The following is a 27027-nucleotide window of genomic DNA, read 5'->3' as shown; positions in this document are numbered from 1 at the left end:
TCGGTGTCAAGTCTCGTTCCTCGCATTCCTAACAATTGGCGGATGGCGATAGTGCGTGTGATTCCGATGAGATCATTTTACCATCCTTGCACCAAACCCACCAGCCAGCAGCAAATGGCTAAAAAACTTTGATCTTATAATATTTTAAAAAACATATCAAAACAAAACTCCCGTTTCTCATCTCCTACAGACGGTTTTTTTCTTTTTTCGTGCGATGTTGTATGTTTTCTTGTTGCTGTAGATGTCATCACCATCGCCCTGGGGTTTGGAAATAGCATTTAAAAACAAATCGAAACATAAATATTAAACCAGATTTGCTTCCTCGTGTGTGTTCGCTGCGCACACGCGTGTCATTCTCGTTCACGGTCATGTTTAGTCACACTTGTTTCTATGTTTTAATTTTTTTCAAACAATTCCGAATAAATTTGTCCTTAAAGTTGTTAATTAAAAAACTAAGAGTGGCATTTAGCTGTCTTTCTTCAAATTAAAAGCAGATATTTTATGTTGCCAGCTTGTTTGTCCTTCTTCTAACAGAAAAAGAGGGAAGACAAATTCCCCTATATCTTTACTTTTGGCCGCCTTTGCATCAATGTGCGTTTCCATAAGAACGCTCATTAAAGATTTTTTTGTGTTGTTTTGCGAATGATAAACGGGTATAAACTAATTATAACACTAAAGAAACGATTTAAAAATGTCTTGCTTTCACTTGCCCCACCATTTTTGTGATATTTGTACACGAGTCTTCTGAGCAGGCATTTTTGTCCATCTTTTAAGTAGGTAAACTAATTATTTATCCTATCTAAATATTACATAAAATGATTGGTTAGTTCTCTGAATCGGAAACAGAACTTTTTTGCGACCAGAAAAATAGCGAAACAACCAACACCATATAGAAACAATGGATTTTACTAATAATTTTAGAATAGAAAACAGTGTGAGCGCAATTCATAAGATCTAGTGCGAGTACAACATATAAAACAACATTTATCCTGGATTGAAGCTGGGTAAGACGTATAAATAAATAGTAAAAAGGATTTTGCAAAGCTTTATTTTACTTCTTATGAACCTTTCATTTTTTGTTCGCACAATTCAATTTCTCGGGCAACTAGACATCTTTATCTAATCCCCATGCTCCGATAATTGATAGTTTCGTACGAATTGGGGTTAAATTAAGCCAGCGCCAACACAAGGGCACCTAACGCCGTAATTCTTCATTGAAGAGCAAAAGGTCTTAGTGGTCTCGCTTCCCATCCGACAACCGGAGCACGATCGTTCCGGCAAGAAAGTGGGTCAGTTCATACCGCCAAAGCGGAAGCACCACATCATATCGACCCGCACGTTACATGCATCGTGCACATAGGGTTAGGGCATATGGCGAGATAGCGAGCACTCTGGCAGTTGGTAAATTTTACAAACGAGAACTAATTTCTTGAAGATGACACGGCGCCCCCTTTCGCAAAGGGTTTGGTTTCCGGTAGTCGGTGTGGGAAATGTTATTCGCACATGGGAAGGCGGTGTTGTCGGGGTGGGGGATGATAACTGTTGGGGGAACATATTGTTTTGTTTCTGCTAGCATCCCCGTTGATCTTTAAGGTTGCTGGGCGGCTCGATCTTTGACCGCGGGCACGAACTTGAGCGGGGGAAAACAAACGACGTTGGAAGTTGGTTTTGAAATGTACCGGGATTTGTTGGCCCCACGTGGGCGTATATTAATTTATCTTAATAGGTGTTTTATTTTTGCCCGAACCGACCGCCACATCGTGCGTGGTCTTGGTCGAGATGGAGACCCGAACAATATTTTTCCAACGACTGAAAGGGGCGGAAGTCGAACACGGAACAAACATTCGGCGTTCGCCGGTGACAGGTGACAGCTGGTTGCCGCGGCAACCAGAAACGCATATGGTAACTAGGATGAAGAGCAGGAAAAACAAAAACGAATGCGTGTGATTCAAGCCTTTCTTCGGATTAACGTGGCGTGGTGTCCCCTTCGGCACTTGGTCAAGTTTTCCCGCTTGGCCCTTCACAACAGCGGTTTATTTCCATCGCCACTGGTCCGTTGCTTCGGTGCTCCCGCGAGCATGTTGTATGAAAATACTTAAAGCCAGTGGGAAAAATAATACAAAGTATTGGCCTTGCGTCGCTCCGGTTGTTCAGATGCAAACGCTAAGCCCAGGAAGCCCGGTGCCGTCTTCTCGCGCCGGAGGGCAATAGAGGCTCAGCTGGACACGCTTTCACAAATCATCATCCAACCGTGGACTGGTTTTTTGAGAGCCGCTAGAACGAGCCGCCGGCAGGCAGCAGTAGCAGCAGCGCACCACATGTGGTCACCATCACCATCCTCCCCCCCATCTTCGTTCGGAGTTGTTGGCCCCACCAGCCCCCGTCCCCTGTGGCGGCGCACACATATACGTCTAAATTTACTTTCCAGCTGACGGGATGGGACGACAGTCCACAAATAAGCAAACTGAAGCACACCGAACCCGTGGGGTATCTTTTGAGACCCGCTCTAGAACATCATCTTTCCGCCAGGCGGGAGAAGCTCGCGGGACCGGTCGCGGTTTGTTGGGGAGGCGATCGGAGCCGTCGTCTCCGTTACTGTTTCGCTTGGTTGGCCTTTTGGAAGTGCTGCCGCTGCCGCTGCTGTGCTGCGTTCGTTGTGTGGTTGTTGGTGTTGGCGCACACTTTTCATCACGGGTCCGTTAATAATTTCCCATCTTCATCCCGGCCATCGCTTATGGGTTTCGTAATGAGTTGATTATGGCCAGCCCCCCGGGGGGGTGCGGTGGTAGCGGGCAGAACCAGAACACCAAGCACGCGTTTGTAAAACAACCGGGGCATCACAACATCCACATCGAGCCGTCGATATTTGGGTTAGTGACGTTTTTGGTATCGATCCGGGACGAAATACCCTCGTTGAAGCTTGTTGCTGGATTGGGTAAACTGGCTAAAAAATGGATTAGTAACTGTTTAATGTTTACTCAAGAAGTTCTATTAAATTAACCTTTTCAAACATGCAGAAGAATCTCTTTCTTTCCATTATTTTTACCCCTGTTTTTATTCTATTTATTAACCTATATTAAAGTTGTCACTTAATTTGGGTCTGAATCACTTGCCTTTTTTGTCAAGAATCGATAAGCAGCTGTTCGATCGATTAGTGTACACAGTGACTAATTTAGTCTCATATGTCATTGCATAGCAAGAAAACAGTAGAGTAGATAACATGGATCTGATGCGAACAACCGAACATATTTGTTCATTTCAATCACATAAAGACCATTTATAGATTAAATTTCAAATCATTAAATTGATGAAGAATTCAATGGATAAAGGGTTTACTTGTTTTGAAACGAAGTCCTTTATTTAACATATCATTTATATTGGTGGAGGAAAAACCTGCTGTCAAAAAAATCTTCTGATTCGAGTATTATGTTGAGTGGAACGATTTTTTATTAATTGATTTAATGAACTGACATGATGGAGCATGGTATTTAGAAATATACGATTTATTTCTAAAAATGTTTTGATTAAGGAGTATATTTTTTGACTAAGTTTATTTGGTTATCGATTTTATAAGTGCAACATGTTTAGCTTTAATCGTTTGTGGTGTAACTTTTTTGCATTTCGTTTAAACTTGATTGTCTTGGATCCGTTTTTATTTGATTGAAAAACAGCCATTGGAATTGGCATTTCATCGTTAAGCTTTAGATAGCGTGCATCTTTTTTCCTGAAACGTTATAGTTTGCACGTGTAAAGGAGCAATGTTTTGATAGGATCAGTTCCATATTTTTTGTTCATTCAGTTATATTTAGGATGTATTTTGGTATATGAAACTCACCGGAAAACGGCAGTTTGCTTGTGACGTACGTTTCACATTTATTCCGGACGGTGTGATTCGGGATTCCAATCTTAAAAAAGGGTTTGCGTGCTGCTATTGAGGTTGTTTGTTTATGATTCACTATCAAAACGTCAATATCCGACCGTTCGGTTGACGTTCGTTCAAGACCGTGTCCGTCGTCACAGCCTCCTCCGTGAACTACGCTTGCTCTAATGCGGATTGAGATGGGCCGAATAGTTCACGCTTCCGCAACCCCTCACACCCTCTCGCATGGTAAATGAGATCATCCGAGGGTCAGAATCCACCCGGGATATGGACCGTGGGTTGGCGGGGGAGGGTGGCTAAAAAGTAAAGTGTATGATCCGTAAAGTAAAATGAATGATCGCAAAACCCGCCCGGGAGGTGGAAGTGCACGAGTATGATGTGGCAGTACGACCCGTATGACGCATGCCTCCCGAGTCTCGTGGGGTTGTGGAAATCTTCTGACCACTACCCATTTACCGGAGAGTGCGGTTTTAAAATAGAGCACCCATAATAATAATAATAATAATATTGCTATTCACCCGAAATCGTTGATCGATCCTTGCTTTCGATCCTTTCCGTTCAGACCCAAAAAAGGGTCGTACCCTAGGGGTTGCTGGAATCGGATTGCGTGATCCAATCGGGGATGGTTCGAAAAGTGTATTCCAACGCACGGTGCTGCTATTTTCCGTGCATGGCGTAACCCAGAGTGGTGCGTTTTCGGGTTGCCTGCCACTTCCAAAGTGAAATATGTTTGGGTATCGATTTGCTTGCACTCACGGATGGTAGGCGGACGACGTCATGGCGTTCGGCGTTGTGTCTTGTTGGCCAAACCGTTCCACCACACTCGCACTGCGGGTAGCACTTGCTCACGACCCGCGCCCGCGCCCGCTCTCGAAGCCGTGATAGAAAACATAAATGTCCAACATGATGTGGCGATGCAAGCCGATGATGTGCGTGCTGGGCCGCCACCGCCAAGCGTGAGCACGCTCTTCTATCTTTTGTACTACACTGGTTATGCGAGCATCTTGCCTACCCTCTTGTTTCGGCTCAGGCCTCCTCCCTTCCCTACTGTGATCCCTTCCGCGATGATGCAAAAGCTAGAATCGTTAGTTAATTTGTTTTTTGACTTTTCATGTTTTCCTTTTTCTCTACCTCTATTTTTAGATTGTCCCCACCGGAGGAGCAGGCGTCTCACGTAACCGCTAGAGTAGTAGAGCTGGGGGTGTTTCGCAGCCGCCGTCAGAAACCGTGTCGGCCACGGATATTCTCACAGACGGGTGGCGCGCCGCGAGTTTACCCTCAAAAAGCGCATTCGGGGTCTCCGCCCTTCGCTCAAACGCCACCAACATTGCTGCAATAAGTGGGATAGTGAGCGGGCGCGCTCTTTTATGTAACATCAACCCCCCGCACTCCCCCCCCGTCAACCCAACCCAAAAGGAATCGGATCGAACGTATACCGTGTGTCGTTTGCCCTCCTTAGGCCGGAGGAGACGAGCGGGGTACATAGTTTTAGCGAAACGGAACTCGGATAGAGGAGAAGCTGCACGATGTTTGCGATGGATCGATGTCGCGATGTAACCGGCCTGTCTGAGCGTCACGTGAAATGAAGACTGACACCAACCGACCGTGGGTCATAGCACAGTAAACTCTAGCCTAAGAAAAAAACGGAAAAGAAGCAACCGTCGGAACCGTCGCGCGAATCAACGAAAAAGAACAGGAAGGGATATGGTATTGAGCGCGGTTTCCGAATAAGAACAGTCCCTTTGCCGTGTGCACCACGCTGGAAGATGAATACGGATGACATTTACGAGAATCTACCGTGTCATGCGGACGACGCACTGCTGCGAAACGGTAACCAACACCATCGTGCATCGGCGGCCGCCGGTGACGGTGGCGAAGGCCGGCTGCGTTCCTCGGTGGCAGGTGGCGAGGAAAATGGGGCAGGCAAGGTACAGAACAACCTGGCGCTCAACAGTAAGGATATGTTGTACGCGACACCGTTGAAAAAATCCGAACGTCCCGCGAAGGTTCTGAACAACGGTGCCGGTGGGACGCAGAACGGGAACGGTTGTTCCGGTGGAGGAGGAGTTCCCCCATCTTCCGGTGACGCCGATCGCGATGCGAAGATCATCAACGCCGAGCTGGAGGATAAACGCATCCGAGACTTTCTGAAGGATACGTCACAGATGCACAAGAAAATCGAGCTCCACAAAACGTACCAAAGTTCGAACTTTTCCTATCTCGCGCGAAAGGAACACTTTGCCGATTTAGTGCAGCGGAATGTGAACAACAATGGGGGTAGTGGTAGTGGAGCTGTTTCGGTTGGTGACCAACAAGGAGATGACCCCGGTGGAGGGGCAAGGGACATATCGCTGATGGGGGCAGGTAGTGCCGGGGGAGGTAGTGGATACAAGACGCTCGCTAGCGAGGAGGAGGACAACAATCTCGATGTGGATATAAACGAATCGCTCAACGAGCTCGAGGCTAGGTGTAACGAAAAGCTTGAGATGCTGACAAACCTCAATAGGGGCCGGGGACTCCCTGGAAGTGCCACCGTCGAGCAGCGCTCGCAGGAGGACAACGAGCAGCAGGTGGCGGATGATGGTATGGTGGAGGTAGGCGCCGGCGTCGTACCGAAACCCTCGGCACCTCCACTGTCTGCGGTGCAGACGGAACGGGGCGTGAAGCGGGGTGGCGCCTTTGGAAACGATCTTGGTGGTGGTGGCGGAGGAACCAACGAAACGGCCATCATCAGTGCTCATCTGAACCGGGAATGGGTGTTGAAGAAGATCGCTATGTGTCTCGAGCAGAGGATCGCGAAAAAACCCGTTCCTCCGGTACCGCCGAATGGTGGAGCAGGGTTGGCTTCCGAAGGAGGCACAACGTCCACTCCAACGGTCCCGGGTCCGGGTGGTTTCTTCGCCCGGCAGGCAAGTGGTGGGGGCGGTACTGTGGCTGGAATTCCTCCGGACGGCTCCGGCGCCACAGCAGGTCATCGGGGAGGAGAGAATGGACCACCCTCGTTGGGGTATCTGGTGCTCGGCTCAAACGGCTCGGGCAAGACATCGATCTGCAATGACATCATCGAGGGTACGTCGGGCACGAAGGGTATGCTGAATCGGCGTCTGCTGGCGTGCTACTTCGTTAACTCGCAGAATCCCGAGTGTCACAGTTTGAGCATGTTCATCCGCAGCATCATTCTGCAGATACTGAGCCACTCGAGCTTTGTAACACAGGACACTCGCATGGGACAGGAATTGGCAAACCTCTCCGGAGCGGGTTCCGTCGAACCGAACGAAGAAGTGCTAGTGAACACAAGCAACGACTGTCTACCGGAGGCGGATCAGCAGCAACTGCTCAAGGTTACGGAAGAGGGAGGCGAGTCGAAAAGTGCAGCCGCCAGCGCACCGAATCACAAGCTGCAAGCGGACGGCCACCCGTCCGAAGCGGTCGACAACGAGCTGGAGGAAGCAATACGAACCGAAATGAAAATCAACGAACGTGTGGCGGAACTTTGTTCCGGTTCGGGTGGTCGTAAGAAAGTTTCCCGCCAACAATCGGAACCGGTGGAAAGTTTGAGTAGGGATCGGGAACATCCGGCCTATCCGTACAAAACGCACCCACCACCGGTGGCGAAAAGTGGTGGCACGGAACCCTCCACGGAAGCGGACGGTGATGAGAGGGAGGAAAAATCCACCATGAGCCCCGGGAGGCCGGCGAAAGTTTCGAAGATTCCGATTGCCATCGGAAGTACAATTCGAAGCCCGAAGAAGGTGCTGTCCCCGAGTGGAGAGAAGCAAGGGGACGAGGAGCGGGATAAAGGGAACCAGCCAAGAAAAGATAACGAGGAAGAAACCATTCTCGAAGGGGGTGGTGAAGCAATCGCCGAAGGGGACATGAGTGACATCAAGCTGGAAGACGAAGAAGCGGAAGGTGAAACGAAAGAACCCGTGACTGAACCGCGGAAGGTGGTAACGGAAGCAGGGGGGTGCTCTAGGGAGGAAGCCACGGAGACGAGGAAATCATCGCGACCGGTTGAGAAACCGATGGAAACGAGTATCCCGCCACCGCTACCAAAGTCGAAAAACTGCCGGCAGGTGATCGCGGACGGGTACTACGAGATGTTGCTCAGCAATCCGGACATTTTCGAGTCACTCACCGTGGACAGCATCGAGAAGAATCCGGACGATTGCTTTAAGAAAGCGATCCTGTTTCCGCTGCTCGAACTGTGCCCCCCGAAGAGCGCTCTGCTACTGCTGATCGATTCGATCGACGAGAACTACATCCAGGACGGGAACCTTATCTCGACGCTGAAGGGCAAGCAGGCGACAAAGAGCCGAAACATTGCGGAACTGCTGTCGAACCACATCCATCTGATGCCGAAGTGGTTGTTTATGGTGTGTACGGCAAAGAAGCAGAATAAAAACATCACCAAACTGTTCACCGGGTTCAAGAAGCTCACGCTGGACGATCTGCGCAAGTCGCACGTGGTGAAGGACGTGCAGCAGTATATCATCAACCGGCTGAACACGGACTTCCGGGGGATTAATCTGACCAAAGACATCATCGAGAGCCTGAACCAGCTGTACATCAAGTCGAACGGTTGCCTGTTGTATCTGTACAAGGTGCTGAATGGGATCCGGGAGAACTTTTTTACCTTTCGCGAGATCAAGCTAATCCCGTGCACGCTGAACGGGCTGTACCTGTACATCTGCCAGAAGTCCTTCAACAAGAAGCAATACAACAAGATACGCCCGATCCTGAACGTGCTGCTGGTGTGCAATAGCTACGTGGACAAGTACTTTATCTACAACTGCCTCCGGACGCACAATTACACGCTGGAGATGGAAGACTTCGAGCGACGGCTGGAGCTGATGCGCAACATCGTCGAGTACAGCCCGACGAACCCGTGCGCCCTGCGCATCTTCCACAATTCCTTCTGCGATTGGCTGATCGACGTGAAGTTCAGCACGAAGAAGTTCCTCTGCGATCTCAACGAGGGCCACGTGATGGTATCGATGTACTACACGGTCGTGGCCGATCAGATTTGCCCGAACAAACTGCGGCTCTATCTGTACCACCTGATCAAGACGGGCGAGTACCTGACGAGCCGGAATGTCGATCTCGATCTGTTGCTGATACTGCTCGAAACGAAATCAAACCTGGCCGACTGCTTCTACACCAACCTGCTAAATTGCTGTGCAATGTGCGAGGACGAGTGCCGGAACGACATCAATCTGTCCGTGCGCACCAAGTACATGCTGGAGCGGTTCCTGAACGGTCAGCTGAGCGATGATTTTATGATCTTCCTGAGTGACTTCTTCAAACCGAACCTTCCGACCGACTGTAAGGTGCTGAAACTGCTGATTGAGACCGGCATCAACAACGCCGATACGGCTCTTTCGTGTGAATCGTCCGCGATCAACTCGCCAGTACTGTCCGATCGCTCGCAGAACATCGACTCGGAGCTAGCGGAACTGTTAATCTCGAGCGAGAAAAGTTGCCAACAGGAGCTGCAGAAGTCGATCAATATTGAGCTCGAGTGCAACGGGACCCTGGCCGGGAGCAGTAGCGTCGGTGGAGGTATGATCGATGTCGCCATGCTGGGTGGTGCTGTGGGACGGGATGGTGCTTCGGGTGCATCGGGACTGGCGCGTCATCGGTACAGTGCGGGACCATCGCTGACCGGTGGTGACGGAGGGAGCAGTGCGCTCGGGGACTCCAAGTCGGACATACAGAACGATCGGGTCGGAAGTGGCGTGCAGTGCGACATCTTCGAAGGGGAGATGCATAAGGGTAAGGCGCTGATACACATTCTGGCGAACGAAGGAAACCACACGCTGCTGGAACGGGCATTAAATGTGAGTATCACACCAAACATGGCAGTAGGGATGTGTATAACAAGAATGATCAGCAAAGAAAGTGATTAAAATGGATGATTTTAAAGAAGAATAAGGAACCATGTTTCACACATAATTACTTGATTTCCACGGCTTTAGCAAGGCTCCAATGCAATAATTTTTATTCTTCTTTTCCTAGGCTTGCAAGGATCCAATTGACCTGGAAATAGAAGATCTCAATGGGCAAACAGCCCTCAATATCGCCGCACGCAATGGACATCAGGAAATTGTGAAGCTACTGCTAACGTACAAGCAACCACTGAGGGACGGTACTGGCCGGTATCGAATGATTGACGTGAACCATGCCGATCGGGACGGTTGGACTCCGCTACGGTCGGCTTCGTGGGGTGGTCATACGGAGGTTGTAAAACTGCTCATCGAAACCGGCGTCTGTGCCATTGACCGTGCCGACAAGGAGGGACGCACGGCCCTACGTGCAGCGGCTTGGAGTGGCAACGAGGACATTGTGAAGATACTGATTGAAGCCGGTGCCAATGTGAACTCGATCGATAAGCAGGGACGCACATCGTTGATCGCTGCCTCCTACATGGGCCACTATGACATCGTGGAGATTCTGCTGGAGAACGGTGCGGACGTCAACCATACCGATCTGGACGGACGAAATGCGCTGTGTGTTGCGGCGTTGTGTGGCAGTTCCGGGTACAGCAGGGTCATTTCGACGCTGCTAGAGTACGGTGCCAACACGGACCAGACGGATAACGAGGGGATGTCTCCGCTATTGGTCAGCTCGTTCGAGGGAAACTCAGAAATCTGTGAGCTGCTGCTCGAAAACGGGGCCGATCCGGATATGGCCGACAACATGGGACGGACGCCGCTGTGGGCCGCCTGTACCTCGGGCCATGCGAACGTAGTAAAATTGTTGCTCTTCTGGGGGTGTGGAATAGACTGTATGGACTCGGAAGGACGCACCGTGCTGAGTGTGGCGGCCGCACAGGGTAACCTGGAAACGGTCCGCCAGCTGCTGGATCGGGGTTTAGATGAAACACACCGAGATAATGCGGGCTGGACACCGCTGCACTATGCGGCGTTCGAGGGTTATGCGGACATTTGTGTGCAGCTGCTGGAATCGGGCGCGAAAATTGACGAGTGCGACAACGAGGGCAAGGCTGCGCTTCACTTGGCCGCCCAGGAGGGACACAATGCGGTGATGGAAGCGATTCTTAACATTCATCGGCCGTGCATCGATCAGCGGGCGCACGATGGCAAGACCGCTTTCCGGCTGGCGTGCCTGGAGGAACACTTCGAGTGTATCCAGACGCTGCTGAAATACGGGTGTGACATCAACTCGAAGGACGCGGACTCGCGTACAACGCTGTACATTCTGGCGCTGGAGAACAAGCTGAAAGCGGTCAAGTTCCTGCTCGAATACTCCAATGCGGACGTGAACATTCCGGATAGCGAGGGAAGAACGGCACTGCATGTTGCCGCGTGGCAGGGCCATGCGGAGATGGTGAAACTGTTGATCACTTTGGGTAAGTGGCAAGGGTTCTCACATTTTTTATTGTCATACCTAATGAATTCCCCTTTTCGTTACCAGGCAATGCCGATGTGAATGCGATGGATTTGGAATCGAGAACACCTCTGCATTCCTGTGCCTGGCAGGGTAACCACGAGGTGATGCAGCTGCTACTTTACTACGGTGCTGTTCCGGATCACGCCTGCAAGCAAGGCGCAACGGCGCTAGGAATTTCTGCCCAGGAGGGACACGAGAAGTGCGTCAGTTATCTGCTAAAGTACGGAGCTAACCCGTACAAATCGGATCACTGCGGGCGGACGCCGATCAAGTTGGCAGCGAAATCGAATCGCAACAATGTGCTGCGGATTTTGGAGAACTTTACAAAGAGTAAGAATGTTGGACTCTTACGAAAAAGAGATTCGTTTTGTTTATCATTTTTGTTTTTTGGCTTCTCTTGTAGATGATTTAGACTGCGGCAAGATGATACATCCTCACTTGAATCTTAAATCACCGGACGAACTTCCACCGTGCAGTTCGATACACAACCCTTCGCCGTCGTCCGGTTACCCGAACAATCCAAGCTTGCTCATGCCCACGGGGGGCGGTGGTGGGCCCATACTGAATGCGTCCTCAACCAACTCCAACACGACCAGCTCGACCACGCAAAATAATAATAACTTTTACGAAAACACGATGCACTCCGACACGAGTAGCCTACAGAAGCGTAAGAGTGTCATCTCTAGTCAATCGACCGGTAGCAGTAACGAGGTTAGTATTCGTTCAGTGTTTTAGACCGGGATGTTTGTAGCCTTTAGTGTTCAAACATGCCGAAAGAATTGGGATTTGCTGTGAGAGGGTTGACAACTGACCCAAAACTTTATGAATTTTACATTTAAAACCTTCCAAAAATGCATATTGTTCGTTACTATAATCATATAATCCGTCGCAGCAGGCACCGATGTCGTTCACGCAGCAACTGCAAAAACATTCACGCCATCATAACTCCAAGTCGCATCACATTGTCCAGCAGCAGCATCAGCCGCATCATCAACAGCAGGCGTCGGTTGCCAAGTTTGGTAGCAAAAAACATTCCCAGGTACTGCCGAACGTCGAGGAGTACCAAGCGAACATAGGTGAGTCCATATTTCTAGTTCCATAACGACTGTCTATTCTTTTATGAGGAGGTTTCCGAATGAGAGTTTTATTTTGTTTGGTTTTATTTTTTACAATTATTTCAATCGAAGTTGATGAATTATCTGCAGATTACTGGTATTCTCGTTCTCAAAAATAACGGTTGAACTGGGAAGTTTGAATTTTTATGGACCTGCTCAGTTCCGTTACTTTTATGTAACTGACTCCGGAACTAGGTACCGCTACTTTTACGTAACTGAAGCCGGAACTAGGTAATGTGTTCCATCTCTATCCGCTTGCATAATTTCTTCAATCCACCTCTACACCGATTGATTTTTCTTCCGAGAAGACATCTTGCGGAAACCGAAAATCAGTACCGGAGGAAAATGTCGTTCGCGTTACGTGGTGCTCGCCTTTTCGGCGTTTCTGGGCCAGCTACGCGTATGATCCAGTCGCGTGGCTATGCCGACGAAATGGCGTTCACTCTGGCAGCCGCCAACAAGGTGTTTTACGATGGTGCCAACATCCGGCAAGTCGATGTGCCGTCCTTCAGCGGTGCCTTCGGTATCCTGCCGAAACATGTACCCACTCTGGCCGTCTTGAAGCCGGGAGTGGTGACGGTTTACGAAAACGAGGGCGCTGTGAAAAAGATTTTCGTTTCCAGCGGCACCGTTACGGTCAACGAGGACGCTTCCGTGCAAGTGCTCGCCGAGGAAGCTCATCCAGTCGAGGACCTGGATGCATCGGCTTGCCGGGAAATTCTTTCCAACAGCCAGAACCAGCTTTCGTCCGCTTCAGGAGATGCGGATCGTGCCGAAGCTGCCATTGCGGTGGAAGTTGCCGAAGCGCTCGTTAAGGCGGCAGAATAAATTTGTCCACCAATTACAGTTCTGCAATCAATTTAGTCAATAAAGATGATAAATGTAAATTAAATGTCTTCAAATTTGTTTTTGTTTGTTAATTAACAAATTCCTTCTCTAACCGTCTGTCTTACCCGCAGCATCTAACATTCGCATGAACCCCAACGATGCTGACCTGTTCGATCTGGGCTGCATGTCACCGTTGTACGCCACGCCTCCGCACTCGCCCAGCAGCGAAATCAGTTCGCCTGGGCAAAACCAACCACCCTCGTCGCTGGCCCTGCTCGGCAAGCAGTTCGAGGAGATGAACATTAGTCTCTCGAACAACAGTACGATTATGAACCCGCACGATAATCATTTCGCCCGGGACACCCACATGCGCATCATTCTGGGCAACAATCAGAAGGAAGGCCAACAGCAATCCGGTTCGGGAGCTGCTGGCGGTGGAGGGTAAGTGCCATTTCCCGGGCGCGGGTGGTTGGCTTCACCGAGTGTGACTTTCTAACGTTTTCTTTTCTCGCGATGCTTGGTTTCCTTTTTACAGTAAATCATCGAAACGCAGTGGAATTGCAACAAATCCGGCCATGCGTTTGATTCGCAACCGGATCGATTCGGCGGCCCAGCTGATCCGACGCACCAACAACATGCTCTCGAGTGGCGGCAACAATCAGGGCTCGTCCAGCATTGGCGTCAAGTCGGGGACGTTCCAGTGGCGCAAGGAAAGTCAAATGTAATACTTCGGCGGCTGGACAAGGGAAAAACAAACAGGGATAAAAAAACACAGGAAGATTTCTACGCACTTCGACGAGATTATTCATCAATTTGAAGAAGAAAGGTGTTACCCGACAGCGTGAGAGGCATGACCGACGGACACTTCGTATGCCGTCAAAGGACTTTTTGGACAGTAGTATCTTTCACGCTGAAGAGAGAGCCTAACGATGGGAAGATTTAACAAAATCATGACACAATTTACGAGCTGTATCCAACGATTGAAAGCATCCACTGGACCTGGGTATCCCTTCTTCTCAAGGGGTCCGCAACGGGTCGATGGTGTGTACCTAACTGGGTCAGTATGTGATGATAGTGTGGCATTTATTATTAACAAAAACAAAGCGGACACGCGCCATTATTGTGAACACACCCAATATATGGTAACTATATAAATAAATGTAAGAGTTTATTATCGCCGGTTGTAGAATTCAGGAACACAAAACACTCTGCAAGGAGATCAGTTGAAATGAAGCAAAATGAAACGGGAGGACAAAAAGCAATGCAAAGAAATGTATCGATTTCATCCGATGGCTTCCTCGATGCAAGAAGTTGCCTGGACAACGTGTATCGACATGCGTGAGAGTGTGTGTGTGCGTGTGTGTGTGCTATTCTCAGTAGCCGGGGTGTTGGTTTGTGTTGCACACTAGAGCAGAATAACCGCGGAAACGCGAATTTCCGATATCTATTTCATATTTTTCGTAAACGGAAATGTAGTAATTTTGGGGTTGGGAACACGTTTTCCTGATCATGTGAATATTTTTACACAGCAGTAGGTTATTTTTTAAATGTCCGTTTATGAAGATGCTCTGTAAAGTTTTTTTTACACGAGTTCAACCACCTGTGGCTTTGTTTTCGAAGACTTTCTTTGGTTTTAGGAAAACAGCGCACTAAACAAGAGTATTGTTTTGCTTTGACAATCTGGTTTAGTTTTCTTACGAATCTGCCTAGTAGTTCCGATATTTTGTGTACACCTCCTTTTTGTAACGTATCCTACACACGCCAGGGATAGTAGATAAATGAATGGCCTTGAATGAGATATGTGTCGCTGGTTTATTTTCATAAAATCCTCTCAATCTCAAGCACGGTTGTTATTTACCGCCCCCTCAGTGAATGGCCAGTGCGGTCCCAGGTATAGAAGATGGATTGCATCAGCTAAGCATCAACGGGTACTGAATCAATCTATTATATCAGCGTCCCGAAAAGTTTGCAAATCACCGAACGAAAGAACTAGAAACCCAAAACCACAAAGAAAAAATTACAAATTATAGTAGTAAGTCTTACGCGTCACTTGACGCGCCGTAGTGTGCACGCAATGAAACATCCGCACGATTAAAAAATTCACCGTTGCCAGTAGGTTTAATGTCGCGAAAGATGTGTACCCGGTTCCGATGCGAACACGGACAACCTGAAATCCTCCCAATTACAATCAGGTTTACATGAAACAAGCGTTGGTCAAGTCGATAGTTATACGCAATGATACAGGACGTAATGAGATAATGGGTGGGAATGTTTGATGAGAGGACGACCGTGTACATCCTTAATTTGAACACGTGTTGGCGTGTTGTAAGTGGGGCATTATTTGGGAATGCACAAACAATCGTCGTACAACGCCGAACAAAGCTCAATGTCGAAGAGGGTTTACTCAAAGAAGTATCGTGTAGCAGGGGGGAAACGGCGAAAGGACAGTAAATACTTATTCATTCTAGTCGAGAATTATTTCAAACGAAACCCGGAATGCCAATTCCGCACGAAACCGACACAGGTGTCTTCACAATGCTCTGGAAACCTAGTTTTTCTTCCAGTGGTTTCGGTTTTCTCACCTGTTGTCGTTTTTCCTCTATTTTAAGGATGTGCAGACATCGGGAATGGAAACCTACAACATCATGGCTTTTGAGTGCCTTTCGATGCCGTGATGTTGAGGAATGGTCGTGGCCAAACGGGGGCCCCCAGTGTGATTTAACCGGGAAAAGACGCGGTATGTTGCCGCGTGGCGTTGAGGTGTGAAAAGATGAGAAGCAATGATTTTTAAACATCCTCTTCCGGTGTTTGTGTGTCGTACTGTACTAGCCATATATTATTTATTATTCATCCGTTTCGTTCGTAAGTACGTCTAGGAGCGAGACTTTGTTTTGTTTTAATTCCTTTCTCGGTTACCTGCCCCCTTCCGCCGTACTGGTGTGCAAAGTTGAGTGTGAAGAGAGGTAGAACGCGGAAGACGTTCGGTAAGCAACACTATAGTTATAGTAATAAAACGTGAATAATTCCTTTTATTTCAATGTAATTGACAGTGAATCTATAAAGAAGAGATAGTAGTGTAAAACGAATAAAACTTGATACAACTGAAGTAGAAACTGCTGAATGTGGGTAATCTGTCTCTGCTCCGTGTGGCTCAATTTATTGATTTCCATCCGAACTTTCCACTGCGTCAGAAGAGTTCTTTGCTTTTGCTTTGCTTTGAAAATATAGCATAATCCTTCGAAGGATTCCCTAACTAGCACAACGGTTATCAATGGTGTAGCAAAATAATAACATAAAAATCAAGGAATACATCAAAATCGTGGAATTTTATTAATCAACATTCATCCGATCGCACAATTTTTCGAACTGAATTCAATTGTTGTGATTACTGCGTGTATTTCATATATGAGGATGCATTTAAAAGGTAAAGGAGAATAACAATTTGCATCTGTCCTTCGAGGACGTATATTAATAGCAAAATATAACGTTTGTATAGGAAAAAATTCAAGAATATTTACACATCTAACCGACTTCTCAGTTGATCATCACTCGATGATCGGCTGGAACCGTTCCACCACTTCGCACATACTGTTGAACTCCTCCACAAATTGTTTGAACTCAGCGGTCTGAAACAAACAAGGACAAATTGGTCAGGGAATTTCATCTAGCAAGGCCACAAAAGAGTTCGTTTTACCTCTTCCACTGGCTTCGGTTTGCGTCGGGGTTTCTTTGTGCGATCCTTCCTCTTTCGTGTGTTTCCGCTGCCGACATCCGAATCGGAATCACCCGGTACCGGATCATCACCAGCCGCACCTTCGTCGTCCTCATCATCTTCATCGTCATCTAAGCCGAGATTGGCCAGGAAGACGTTCTTCCGCTTACGTCTACGCCGTGGAACACGTGTGTACGTTCGATGAAGTGCCTGGATAAGGGGGAAAGTTACAGTTTCGAGTGTCTTGCGTTTCGATCCCATCACCACTTACCGAGCGGTTAATGTGGGAATCTTCGGGTGTATCGAAAAGTACCACTTCCGGCTCTTTGCCGTCGCTGGGATGCTGCTTTGCTGCCACCGTCGTATTGAGGCTTTCGATGGCAGAAATATCCGGCGCTTCCAGTGCGATAGCTTGTTGCCCTTGGGGCGTCGCTGCCACCGGCAACAGCTGGGTGCTCTTCGATGTTCCAGCGATAGGTGTGGTTGCTGTTGCGGCCAGCTGACTCAACTCTGCCCGCGGTGTTGAGGCAACGAATTCGCGAAGCGTATGCGATGGTCGCTTGGTTGGGCTACCGAACACCCGTAGCTTCACCGTCGGCAACCGTGTTGGGCCGCCGGATGTCGATGGCGTAGGTTTTGGCTGCCGGCGGAAGATGGGTTGCTTGGGAATGAACTGTCGTACGTTCGCCAGACTTTGCTTCAGCGTTTTGGTCGAAATGTTTGCTGGCAGCGGTAGCGTCACCTGGGTGGACGACCCTTGCGAGGGTTCATCCTCGTCAAAGCCAAACAAATTATCGATGCTGCAGGAGGTGTCGGCGCTTGAATTGCTATCGCTCACAACTTCATAGGCCGCGACCTCGAGGATCGCATTGGCGGAATGGTTTACGTCATCCAACACTGTCGTATCAACCGATCGCTGCTTGGTCGTGTCCTTGTCGAATGGTTCCGTGGCAGGCGGCTTCTCCTTGACCTTTTCCTCCTCATTCTCCTTGGTGTTTTCGTACTGCAGCTTTCGGCGAATGTTGTTGTCCGCGGAATCTGGCACGTTTTCCTTGGCCAGCGAAGCGACACCACGATCGTTCACAGCTAACGGAGATATCAGCGGACTGGTGCGTTGCGGAAGCGGGACAAAGTTTAACGGCATCAACGGATTTCTTGTTGGGCCATGCGTCAGCCGTTGCGGAAGTATTATTACGTCCGATACTTTCGACGGTTGCTGCGACGGTTGCTGTACCGACGACGACTTCGCCTGCTTCGGTGGCGACGGTGGGGAACAATTCTCTACGTTCGAATCGTTCATGGCCGCCTGCATCTCATCGATCATGGTGCGAAACCGATCGGTGCTCTGATTAAAGCATTCCAGCGTGTGCTGCTGGTCGGTGGTGAGCGGCGAAGGGCACGAATCCATCTGGTCGTTGTCGGTGGCGCGTTGAATTTTGTTCAATATATGTACCGAGCGGTGGAAATCTTTCTTCGAACTTTTGTACCATTGCTTCAATTTGACACACGCTTCCTTCACATCCGCCTCGTACTCCGGGCAATTCTGCAGCCCAGGCACGGCCTTATTACGGCGCATCGAGGTGATGAGCCTCTGGCTCATTTCCGTTATTGCCAGTAGTCCACGGTGCATGCGTTCCACCTCTTGTATATCCTTCTTGCTCACTTGCACACTACGTGCTCCGGATGGCGGCTTGCGCCGTTCCGTGACGAGTGAAACCGGAGCCTTCGGTTTGAGAGGTGCGCTGGTGCTATTTTCCTCCACGAAGAAACTGTCGTAGCTGGGAAGCATTTCTTTGTTCCGCGGCATGTAGGACGTCCGGGGGATGATATGGTCGTCCTGCAGGCGCCACGGAGAGACTGGATTGGACGGTGGCGTTGGTGCCGCTTCGGTCAGTTTGATAACTGGTGTAGAAGTCTTCGGTTGCTGAAGAGATGCACCTTTCTTTAACTTCTCTACCGTCGGATGAGTTGGGACCCGTTTAGGAAGATCGGATGCTGCGTGATAGGGCAAATCGATGATTTCGTCTCGATTGTGCTGCTGTCCACGGTCCACGGTGGAATGGGGTGTCGTTGGAAGTTCTAAATTGACCACATAGTCGACCGTTACGGGTGGTTTGACCGGTCCACCGCCGATATGTTTGATCACATTGGCCAACTGCTTGCGATTGCAGCCGAACGGATTGTTATGGCCCGGTTTCCATGAAACGGTAGTTTTAGTCCCGGACGGTTTCTTTTTCTTCGCCAGCTTCTTGACTGGTTTTGTTGCATCGTTCTTCGGTTTCGGTTTACGACCCGGTTTTTTGCGTACCTTTGATTGTCCCAGCGTCTCACTAGTTTGACTACAGGAGTGAAATTCGTATACATCCTCACCGTTCTCTTCTTCCTCGATTGCGTACGACAAACGAGATGGTTTTACCTTCTGTACTTTCTTAGCAGCCGGAGGAAGCAGTCTATTCCCATTTGTATCGGTTTCTGATCGGTCTGTAGCAGCACTGCTCTCAGCGATTGGGGCGGAAACAATAATATGCGGTTTCGTTGCCAACGATAGACTGGATACTCTCCGCTTCTGTTCGATCACGTTCCGAGTCCCGTCGGTACTGTGACTATTCAGGCTTGCATCGATTTGTGTGACTTCGAGATCGAGGTTTATCGGTTCTTCAGCAATCGGGCTGGAAATAACTATCTGCTGGTTCGTCAATTTCGGTCTGTTGGAGAAAGATAAACGGCTTGATCGCCGTTTCATTTCGATCTGCTTCGCGCTGTTGTCTTCAGCACTGTGTTTATTTGAATTTGAGTCCATTTCCATTGACTGTTCGGAATTTGCGGGTTCCGGATCCTCGGTGATTAGGTCGGAGATAAAGATTTGTGATCCGGTGGACATTGACGAACGGGATTGACGCCGTTTCGGTAAGACATTCTTGTGATTTTCCTCAGTACCAAGCGGTTGGGTTTGGATTTCCGTTAGGATCGGCGGTTCGAGGATGATGGGCTCCGGATCCTCCGCAATAGGGCTAGATATAATTATCGGCCGGTTGGTCGCCTTTGATTGGGTGGGTAACGATGGGCGGCTCGATCGGTGCTTCTGTTCGAACAGCTTCCAATTTTCGTCAAATTTGGAACCGGCGGGTTCCGGGTCGCCCGGAAGCGAACTGGAAATATCAATCACCCGGTCGTTCGGTGTCAGTTTAGCAGACAACGATAAACGGATCGACCGTCGTCTCTGGCCGCTAATCGTTCGATTGTTGTCAAGTTTGGGACTATCGGGTTCTGGATCCTCAGCGATTGGACTAGCGATAACATTTTGGGGTTTGTTGGCAAACGTTATGCGATTTGAACGTTTCTTTTGCCCGATCGTTTTACGGTCCTCACCCAGAGCACTCCGTCGGTGATCATCATTTATTGCACCCTTGGCCGAATCTGGATCATAATACTTCAGACTTCTGAGTTCGGCCTCTGTCATGGCGGGTCCAACGCGTTTTACGGATACAATGAGGTCTTTGAACGGCTCAATTGGCAACTTTTTCGAAGCATTGCCGTCCGGCTTCGGGAGACTTTTGATTTGCGCCGTGCTTGTTGATGCTGTTGCTTCGGTCGGGTGCTCTATTATTTCTTGGGCGGTTCCCTCCTCTCGATCTATCGATATTTCCACAATCGATACGTGATCTTCTAGGACTTTCTTCGGTGGGGATACGCCCGTGTCCGGAACAGAGGATTCTTGTTTGCGCTTCGATGCGGAGCGACTCGTCTGAAAGTTTTCTGTCGACATTTCGGTCGCTTTCGTTTGCGGTTCCATGGCACCAGTTTTTGTAAGACTCGCTCTGCGACGTGTTAGTTTTGGACTTGGTAAATTTTGTGATTTTAGGGCCATTCTGCTATCGTTAGTGCTTCCGTCTAGCGAAATGATCGAACAGTCGACAATGCTGATGGTATGACGTGGTTTTGCAGTCTCATTTTGCTTCACTGCCGGTAGGTTTTCAGTACGTCTAGCTTTAGTCCGCCTTGTAACGTTACTGAAACGTTCCGACAGGGACACGTTGCTTCTGGTTATCGTTTTGCTTCCTTTATTGGTAACTGATGTTCCAGTTTTTGATGGATTAATGCCAGTGAGACCTACAATTCAAAGTGTTGATATCAAAGAGTTTGTTGAGCAAATTAATACTGAACTTCAATTACCTGTACAACCGTAACTGTCGAGCTCGGAACAAGTAAGTTTTTTTAGGAGTACGCTGCATGGGACAATTTCAGTAACGAAGTCCGCGTTTGTTTTCGTCGTTGTTGTATCTTGCCGAATCAGAATTTCTCCTACCGAATTCAACGATGCATAATCGATCCGGGATGCTCGTCTCGGACGGAGCCCAACCCCGTTTCTTGTTGTCGTTGGCGGCATTTTTGAAGCCAACAAACGTCAACACGTATTAAACAAACGCGGGCGATTGCGCGTCGCTAGATTTCGCTTTGCACAGAACAACGAACAACGCAAAAATACACACTAGTACAGGTTTTTCGGGGTTATGTTGTAAACAACTAAGAAATAAGTCTCAAAAAATAAAACGCAATTGTACGAAATTCTTGGTAAAACATGTAAAAAAGATTTTTTCACGACAAACAGCGTCTGTTTCAGGGAACGCTTTGACTTAGACTGACATTTGGTCATCGAATGAAAGTGACAGCAGTGTTGCCTGAAAAACCAAAATATTTATCAAAGTTAGCTGGAACAAGCTGGTCAGAATGTAAAATAAAATCGCCATGATGACGAAAATAGCCATTTTGTTAAAAGGTTTTTCATTCAATGTTGAACAATAGAACTATCAAATAGAAGGAAAGGAACAAACAACTTTGTACATCAAATTCGTTTGTCGGATTCCGTTGTTACCGTCCGTGGGTTCATTCCATTTTGTTTTCGGAACGGTGAGCCTTGCTCCGACAACAGTTGCACTTGAATATTTGAAAGCTCCGTTATGAAAAAGTACGAAAGTACATAGTGTGAAGTCAACCGAGTTAAAGTAACAGTAATTGTAACATTTATTTTATCATCTAAGACGACTATTTACAAGTTTCACATAGTTCATCTAATGAATGATGAATTAATCCTAAACCATATTGATTTTTTCGTATACATGTTCATGCCTTCCTTCAGCTTTACTTCGTCGCTTACTTTTGTCACTTTTGGCTGCAATGGCTGGTTCGTAAATCGAGGCACTGTTAAGTGGCACCAGGCCCTTCTCTTCCGAGTGATGCGATGCACGTATAACATTCAGCACAATCCACGCCACCAGTGGAACCAGTGCCAGCGCGACCGGTATCAGAAAGAGGACCATCAGGTCCACGTACCCACCGTGAGACTCCTCCATCGGGGTGCCATTGGCGTGCAGCAGATTAACGTACGCGTCGGCCATGCTTACACCACCGTAATTGATGCCGACGCATACGTAGATACCGATGTCCCGTTCGGACGCACTGTACAGGATCAGCTTGCTAAGGTAGACATCGTGGGACAGCAGTTTCTCACCGGCCGATGGGAGCAGCTCGTAGAAATTCTCCAGATACCGGATCGACTTGTTCTGGTTGAAGCTGTGCTCGCCGAGCTGCTTGTTGATGCGTCGGAACCACTTGATGGTCGGCTGCACCTTGCTGTGCACGCGGCACTGCAGTACGATCTGCGTGTCGACGATGGCCGTCGTGTTGGCCGGCAAGTTGTCCAGCAGCTCCGGTGCCGGAATTGACTCATCAAGGAACGACTCTGGAAAATGGATGGGGCAATGTCATATCAATAGAGCGCCTAAAGCTGGTTGCGCTATTGGTAATGGTCCTACTTGTCACGATCAGCTGGAACGTCCGCACCAGCTGAATATCCAGCTGGGTCTGATTGTCCGTCCGGTAGGGGTGAATTGTGCAGCGGTACAGTCCGGCATCCGCGTCAGACGTGTTCTGTACGGTCAGCGTAACGTGGCACCGTTTGTCGCCGCAATTAAGTGGATGCCATTCCTGCTCATCCAGCTCGGCCCGGTTGCTGCAGGCCATCTGATGAAAGCCTCCACCGCAGGGCTAAACAATACGAACAGCGTGGTTCGTCGATGGAGAACATTGAAAATGGATTGCAAAAACTCACTCCACGTGGGGGCGCTTCCGCCTAATGCCATACCTTGAAGTACCACTGTGCGTAGGACGAGTTCATGTGATACGCATGATGCTCCTTGATGCCGCACGTCATCCGCATATCGCTACCGGCGGGACACTGCTGCACATCGAGAACTATAAGCGGAAGGAAGTAGTAGTTGTGTTTAGGCACCACAAATGGCTGTCCTTTCCGATGTAACCGGAAACTTACTTTCGAGGTCAGGTGTGGATGCCCGGACGGCGAATACCGAGTGCGGCGGTAGGTTGACGATGTGCAAGAACAGCAAAACTGCCAAAGCGGCACCGATGGATGCATTTTCAAAGCTATCCACCCACTTCATGGCGATATCTGACGTGCTCGTTTACCACGCGGAAAAGGCATTTTCTGAATAACGTGTGGCTACTTCGATTTCAGCACCGACTAGCTCATCGACCATGTTTCTAGGTCGGACTAAACTAGGAAGCTGCAAAGAAACGTGGAGTGCAAAGTAAAAACTGGTTACAAATCTGTTAACACGTGGTGAAAGTGCGCTCCTTTCAGTTGTGCTGTAGTAATGAAAATTCTGCTCGTGGGATAAGGTTTTCAGTGTTTTCCCTCGTACATTTCTTTTTCCACGGCCTGAGCGCACGTGGATTTGCACCTTTTCCCATAGCACTGCAAGGTGAGTAATCCAACTACGAAACATCCATTTATCACTCATTCAACGGACGCGTTGAAATGTAAACATTTAGAAGTTGTTTTATTTTCGCATTGCAGCCTGAAAACACAGACAATATTTGAAGATCGGCTCAAGGTTGGGATTATTTATAATTCGTAGGAAACATTCCGATTTCGATACTGCTTGTGTTAGCGAATGTACGCTTCTGAGAGAGTTGCTTTGAAATAAAACATGTAGTGACAGATTGAATTTAAAAAAAAAAATTACGAAATGCTTGAGAAGCGCCTCCTCCTGTATTACTCCTTAAATCGATAGCAGAATTGTTTAGGGAGTTAGAAAAATTAAAATATGTGTCGTGATGATTGTTAGAATCACAATTAATTTCACGGAAATCTGTATTATATGGTTTACATACGCAAACGATGGTTTTTTCGATTTGTAAACAAAGAACAATGTGACCAAACAACGATAGTGCGGAAGATATTACTTAATTTAAAAAAAAAACACAGAAAATTTAAAAAACAGCTAAAACACAAGAATCTTTTTCATTTTGACAAATTTAAATTTGGAAATCTGGAAGTTCAAAAGTCGGGTTATTGATTTAGTGTACAGTTCAATAATTAAATTTCTCATCTGAATTTTCATCGTGGCGCCTTCTATTTGCAATATATGACAAATTATAGTTTGTTCAGCTGCCACTTGTTTCCGGTGAACAGGAACGATGGAATGCGCATATAATAAACTGATATGAATGTCTCTTGAAAATTTATTACAAGCTAATAAAATGCATTACTTTGAGTGACTTATGGGGTTTTTAATTTGCAGTACATAGAGACTGAACGACCAAATATTAAGGCCTCTGTAAGAATCGGGGCCCTGTTTTGCCCTGACGTCGCCCACAACAAGTCGCCTTGAGCAAATCACTCCTTAAGACGTTTCCGGCGCCCATGGACCGGCGCTACAAGAACACTCTAAGCACCATTACTTCTCATTCGAGTAATGCGAGTAAATTCGTTCGGAGCAACATTTCCTGAAAGCACCGGAGAAGTGCGGCCCAGGTTAAAGGAAAGATAATTTCCACCCGAAGGACGGTGGGGCGGCCGGAAGGCGGCATGAGCAGTACGGCGGCGAGTTTTCTTTATTTTCCCCAGTTTTCTGTCGCCCATTTTCCTGTTGCTGGTACCCGGGACGAGGTGGTCCTGACAGACTGGCGGGCTGGCAGAGTTTCGCTTGCACTTGAACCAGTTGGACCATCCAGCCCATAAATCAAACACTTGTTTGGTTTCTTTCCAGTTTTATGCTTGCAGACGAAGACGACGACGACGACGACTGAATCTTCGCCCCAAACCTCGCGGGACGGTCCCATTCCGACCGGGCGGGTGGGTGGATGCGTTAGTCGCCGGAACCGTACGCTAGGGAACACGGAACAAAGTCCTTCTGCAAATCATTATTTATACGATTCGCAGGATTTTCGCGCTCCGGACTTGGGCCAGGTCTTTTTTTCTCAACCTTTCGCTGTCCGCGACCGACCGCGGTTTGGCATCAACTGGGTGGAAAAACACGGGGAAAACTTAAGAAAATGGGCACAGTTACCGCGAAGGTGATGGCGAACGCAACCCAAGGAACAAAGAAAGGAACTACTTTCGTGCGCATTATCCTGCTGGAGGTTTTCTGGGTGGTGGTTATTCATTCTTCATAAGTTTGGAGTTTTTCTCACCGAACGCGCGTCCAACAAGGGTGGAGTAATATTTCCGTGGTAGTGGGGGTAGGGTTGAGAGTTGAAATTTATGGAAAAGGAAAAAGAAGCACTGCTTTGGATGAGGGCCAGCTGCAACAATATGCGGTTTTAAAGTTTGTAGAATTCAGGAATGCATGGTTGGTGTAGTCCTTGGTGAGGTATTTAAATTAGAGGTTTGGTTGCTGCAACACCAACATAAAAAGGTCTATAGAGTTATACTATATACAACTTTCCGTTTGTTTTTTCTGATAATGAAAAATACAAGAAACAATTGTTTGCATACAATGACTGTTGGAAACAAATCGAACCCTTTTTTGTAATAAAGGCTTCTTTTGTTGTTTTAAGCACTTCATAAAGGAGATTTATTTTTGATACTTTTATGGAGGGTGCGAAACAAGCCGATAATTTTACCTTTGAATTTCTCTTTTATTGCATCGTAGCCCTAATAGAACGATTATTAGTATTTTTCTTCATAACGGAGCTTTGAAAAGTAGCTTAGTTTTTACAAAATTTCCAATACTCAACCTTAACAGTAGAATTCATTGCTTTAAGACCATGCCACAACGTTTTGCAGCTAACTATTTGTTTAGTCTTTTTGGTGAATTGGTTTTAATTTTATGTTTTTTAGAATACCTTGATCTGTAAATGGAAGCAGAACTTTGTTGTCTTGGCCTTCGATTGCTTGGTGTAAAGGAAACAGATCGGCTTAAAAACAAATACTCTGACATTTGAGCCTAAAAAAACAGTGTGTGCTAGAGCAAATACAAAACATGTTTGAAAAATAGTTTTACATTGTTAACGACGAAACGACGACGTTGTTAAACGAGTTAAACCGAAGCGTTCAGGTAGCTAAAGTAAACTCTAAAAGGTCCTGTAGCTACTACACACTGAAAATGGAGTAGAAATGAGCGTCAAGAAATGGATAAAGGAGTTTTAAGCATTGAAGAAGCTTTTCATTAATTTTTTTGCACGCTAAGGTTCACTTTTGATCATAACCCAACGGTAAGCCGCGATGATATGGAAAGGTATGGGTCGATGCAGCATCTACTCGTAAGGTGGTTTCCATTCATTATTCTATTATCATACCGAAAGAAGGGAAACACCAATAAATCATACAGAACTTCGACGTTCGTCTCACGCGGAACAGCTGGAAGTATGCTTTTACTATGGAACGTATAAATGTAAATATTTTTCCAACTTTTGTTGGTAACGGGGTTGAGTAAGAGGTTAGCAGAATGGGGGATATCTTGAGCGGGAGCATCTGGCTCCCGGTGCTAGCAAAACACAGCCGTGGTGAGGAATGTTTTTCGAATGCTCTTTTACATCATCTCTTCTTTACGGTTCCGAGGTTCGAGCGAGTGAGGTAAGTTCTGCCAAGGTTAAAAGTGGCTCGAGGTTTACGTTCTGCGTAGTAGTTCAGGAAACCTCATCGATCGCAAGAAGAACGAGTACCAAATAGAAATGGAATCGTTTTGCAAAGTTTTCAACTCCCATCGCTGACACATCGGAAATTTCCTTTGAGGGCAAGAATTTCCCAAAACCTTTGCGAAAAGGACACCGGCTGA

The 27027-nt window shown here is 47.7% G+C and overlaps 3 protein-coding genes across 3 annotated transcripts; 2 read left to right on the top strand and 1 right to left on the bottom strand.

Moving 5' to 3' along the window:
- Positions 1–5585: 5585 nt before the first annotated feature.
- Positions 5586–14021, top strand: LOC131289003 (ankyrin repeat domain-containing protein 50). Its single transcript, XM_058318191.1, has 7 exons — positions 5586–9720; positions 9899–11252; positions 11318–11623; positions 11697–12004; positions 12186–12369; positions 13368–13677; positions 13772–14021. The coding sequence occupies exons 1-7, from the start codon at positions 5647–5649 to the stop codon at positions 13959–13961; spliced, it is 6726 nt and encodes a 2241-aa protein (XP_058174174.1). The 5' UTR covers positions 5586–5646; the 3' UTR covers positions 13962–14021.
- On the top strand, positions 12689–13300 carry LOC131289004 (ATP synthase subunit delta, mitochondrial-like). Its single transcript, XM_058318193.1, has one exon. It carries the CDS (start codon positions 12754–12756, stop codon positions 13234–13236), a length of 483 nt encoding a protein of 160 aa, XP_058174176.1. The 5' UTR covers positions 12689–12753; the 3' UTR covers positions 13237–13300.
- Positions 14022–16688: 2667 nt separating the features above from the next.
- LOC131284704 (uncharacterized) lies at positions 16689–23406 on the bottom strand. The gene is made up of 7 exons (XM_058313566.1): positions 23277–23406; positions 23091–23200; positions 22762–22993; positions 22104–22688; positions 17220–21058; positions 16931–17158; positions 16689–16862 (listed from the first exon to the last, which is right to left on the bottom strand). The coding sequence occupies exons 1-7, from the start codon at positions 23404–23406 to the stop codon at positions 16782–16784; spliced, it is 5205 nt and encodes a 1734-aa protein (XP_058169549.1). The 3' UTR covers positions 16689–16781.
- Positions 23407–27027: the final 3621 nt, after the last annotated feature.

Source organism: Anopheles ziemanni, chromosome 3, assembly GCF_943734765.1.
Source record: "Anopheles ziemanni chromosome 3, idAnoZiCoDA_A2_x.2, whole genome shotgun sequence".
NCBI classification, from domain to species: domain Eukaryota; kingdom Metazoa; phylum Arthropoda; class Insecta; order Diptera; family Culicidae; genus Anopheles; species Anopheles ziemanni.
Note: the sequence above shows the minus strand (reverse complement) of the source record. Positions and strands in the feature narration are given on the sequence as shown.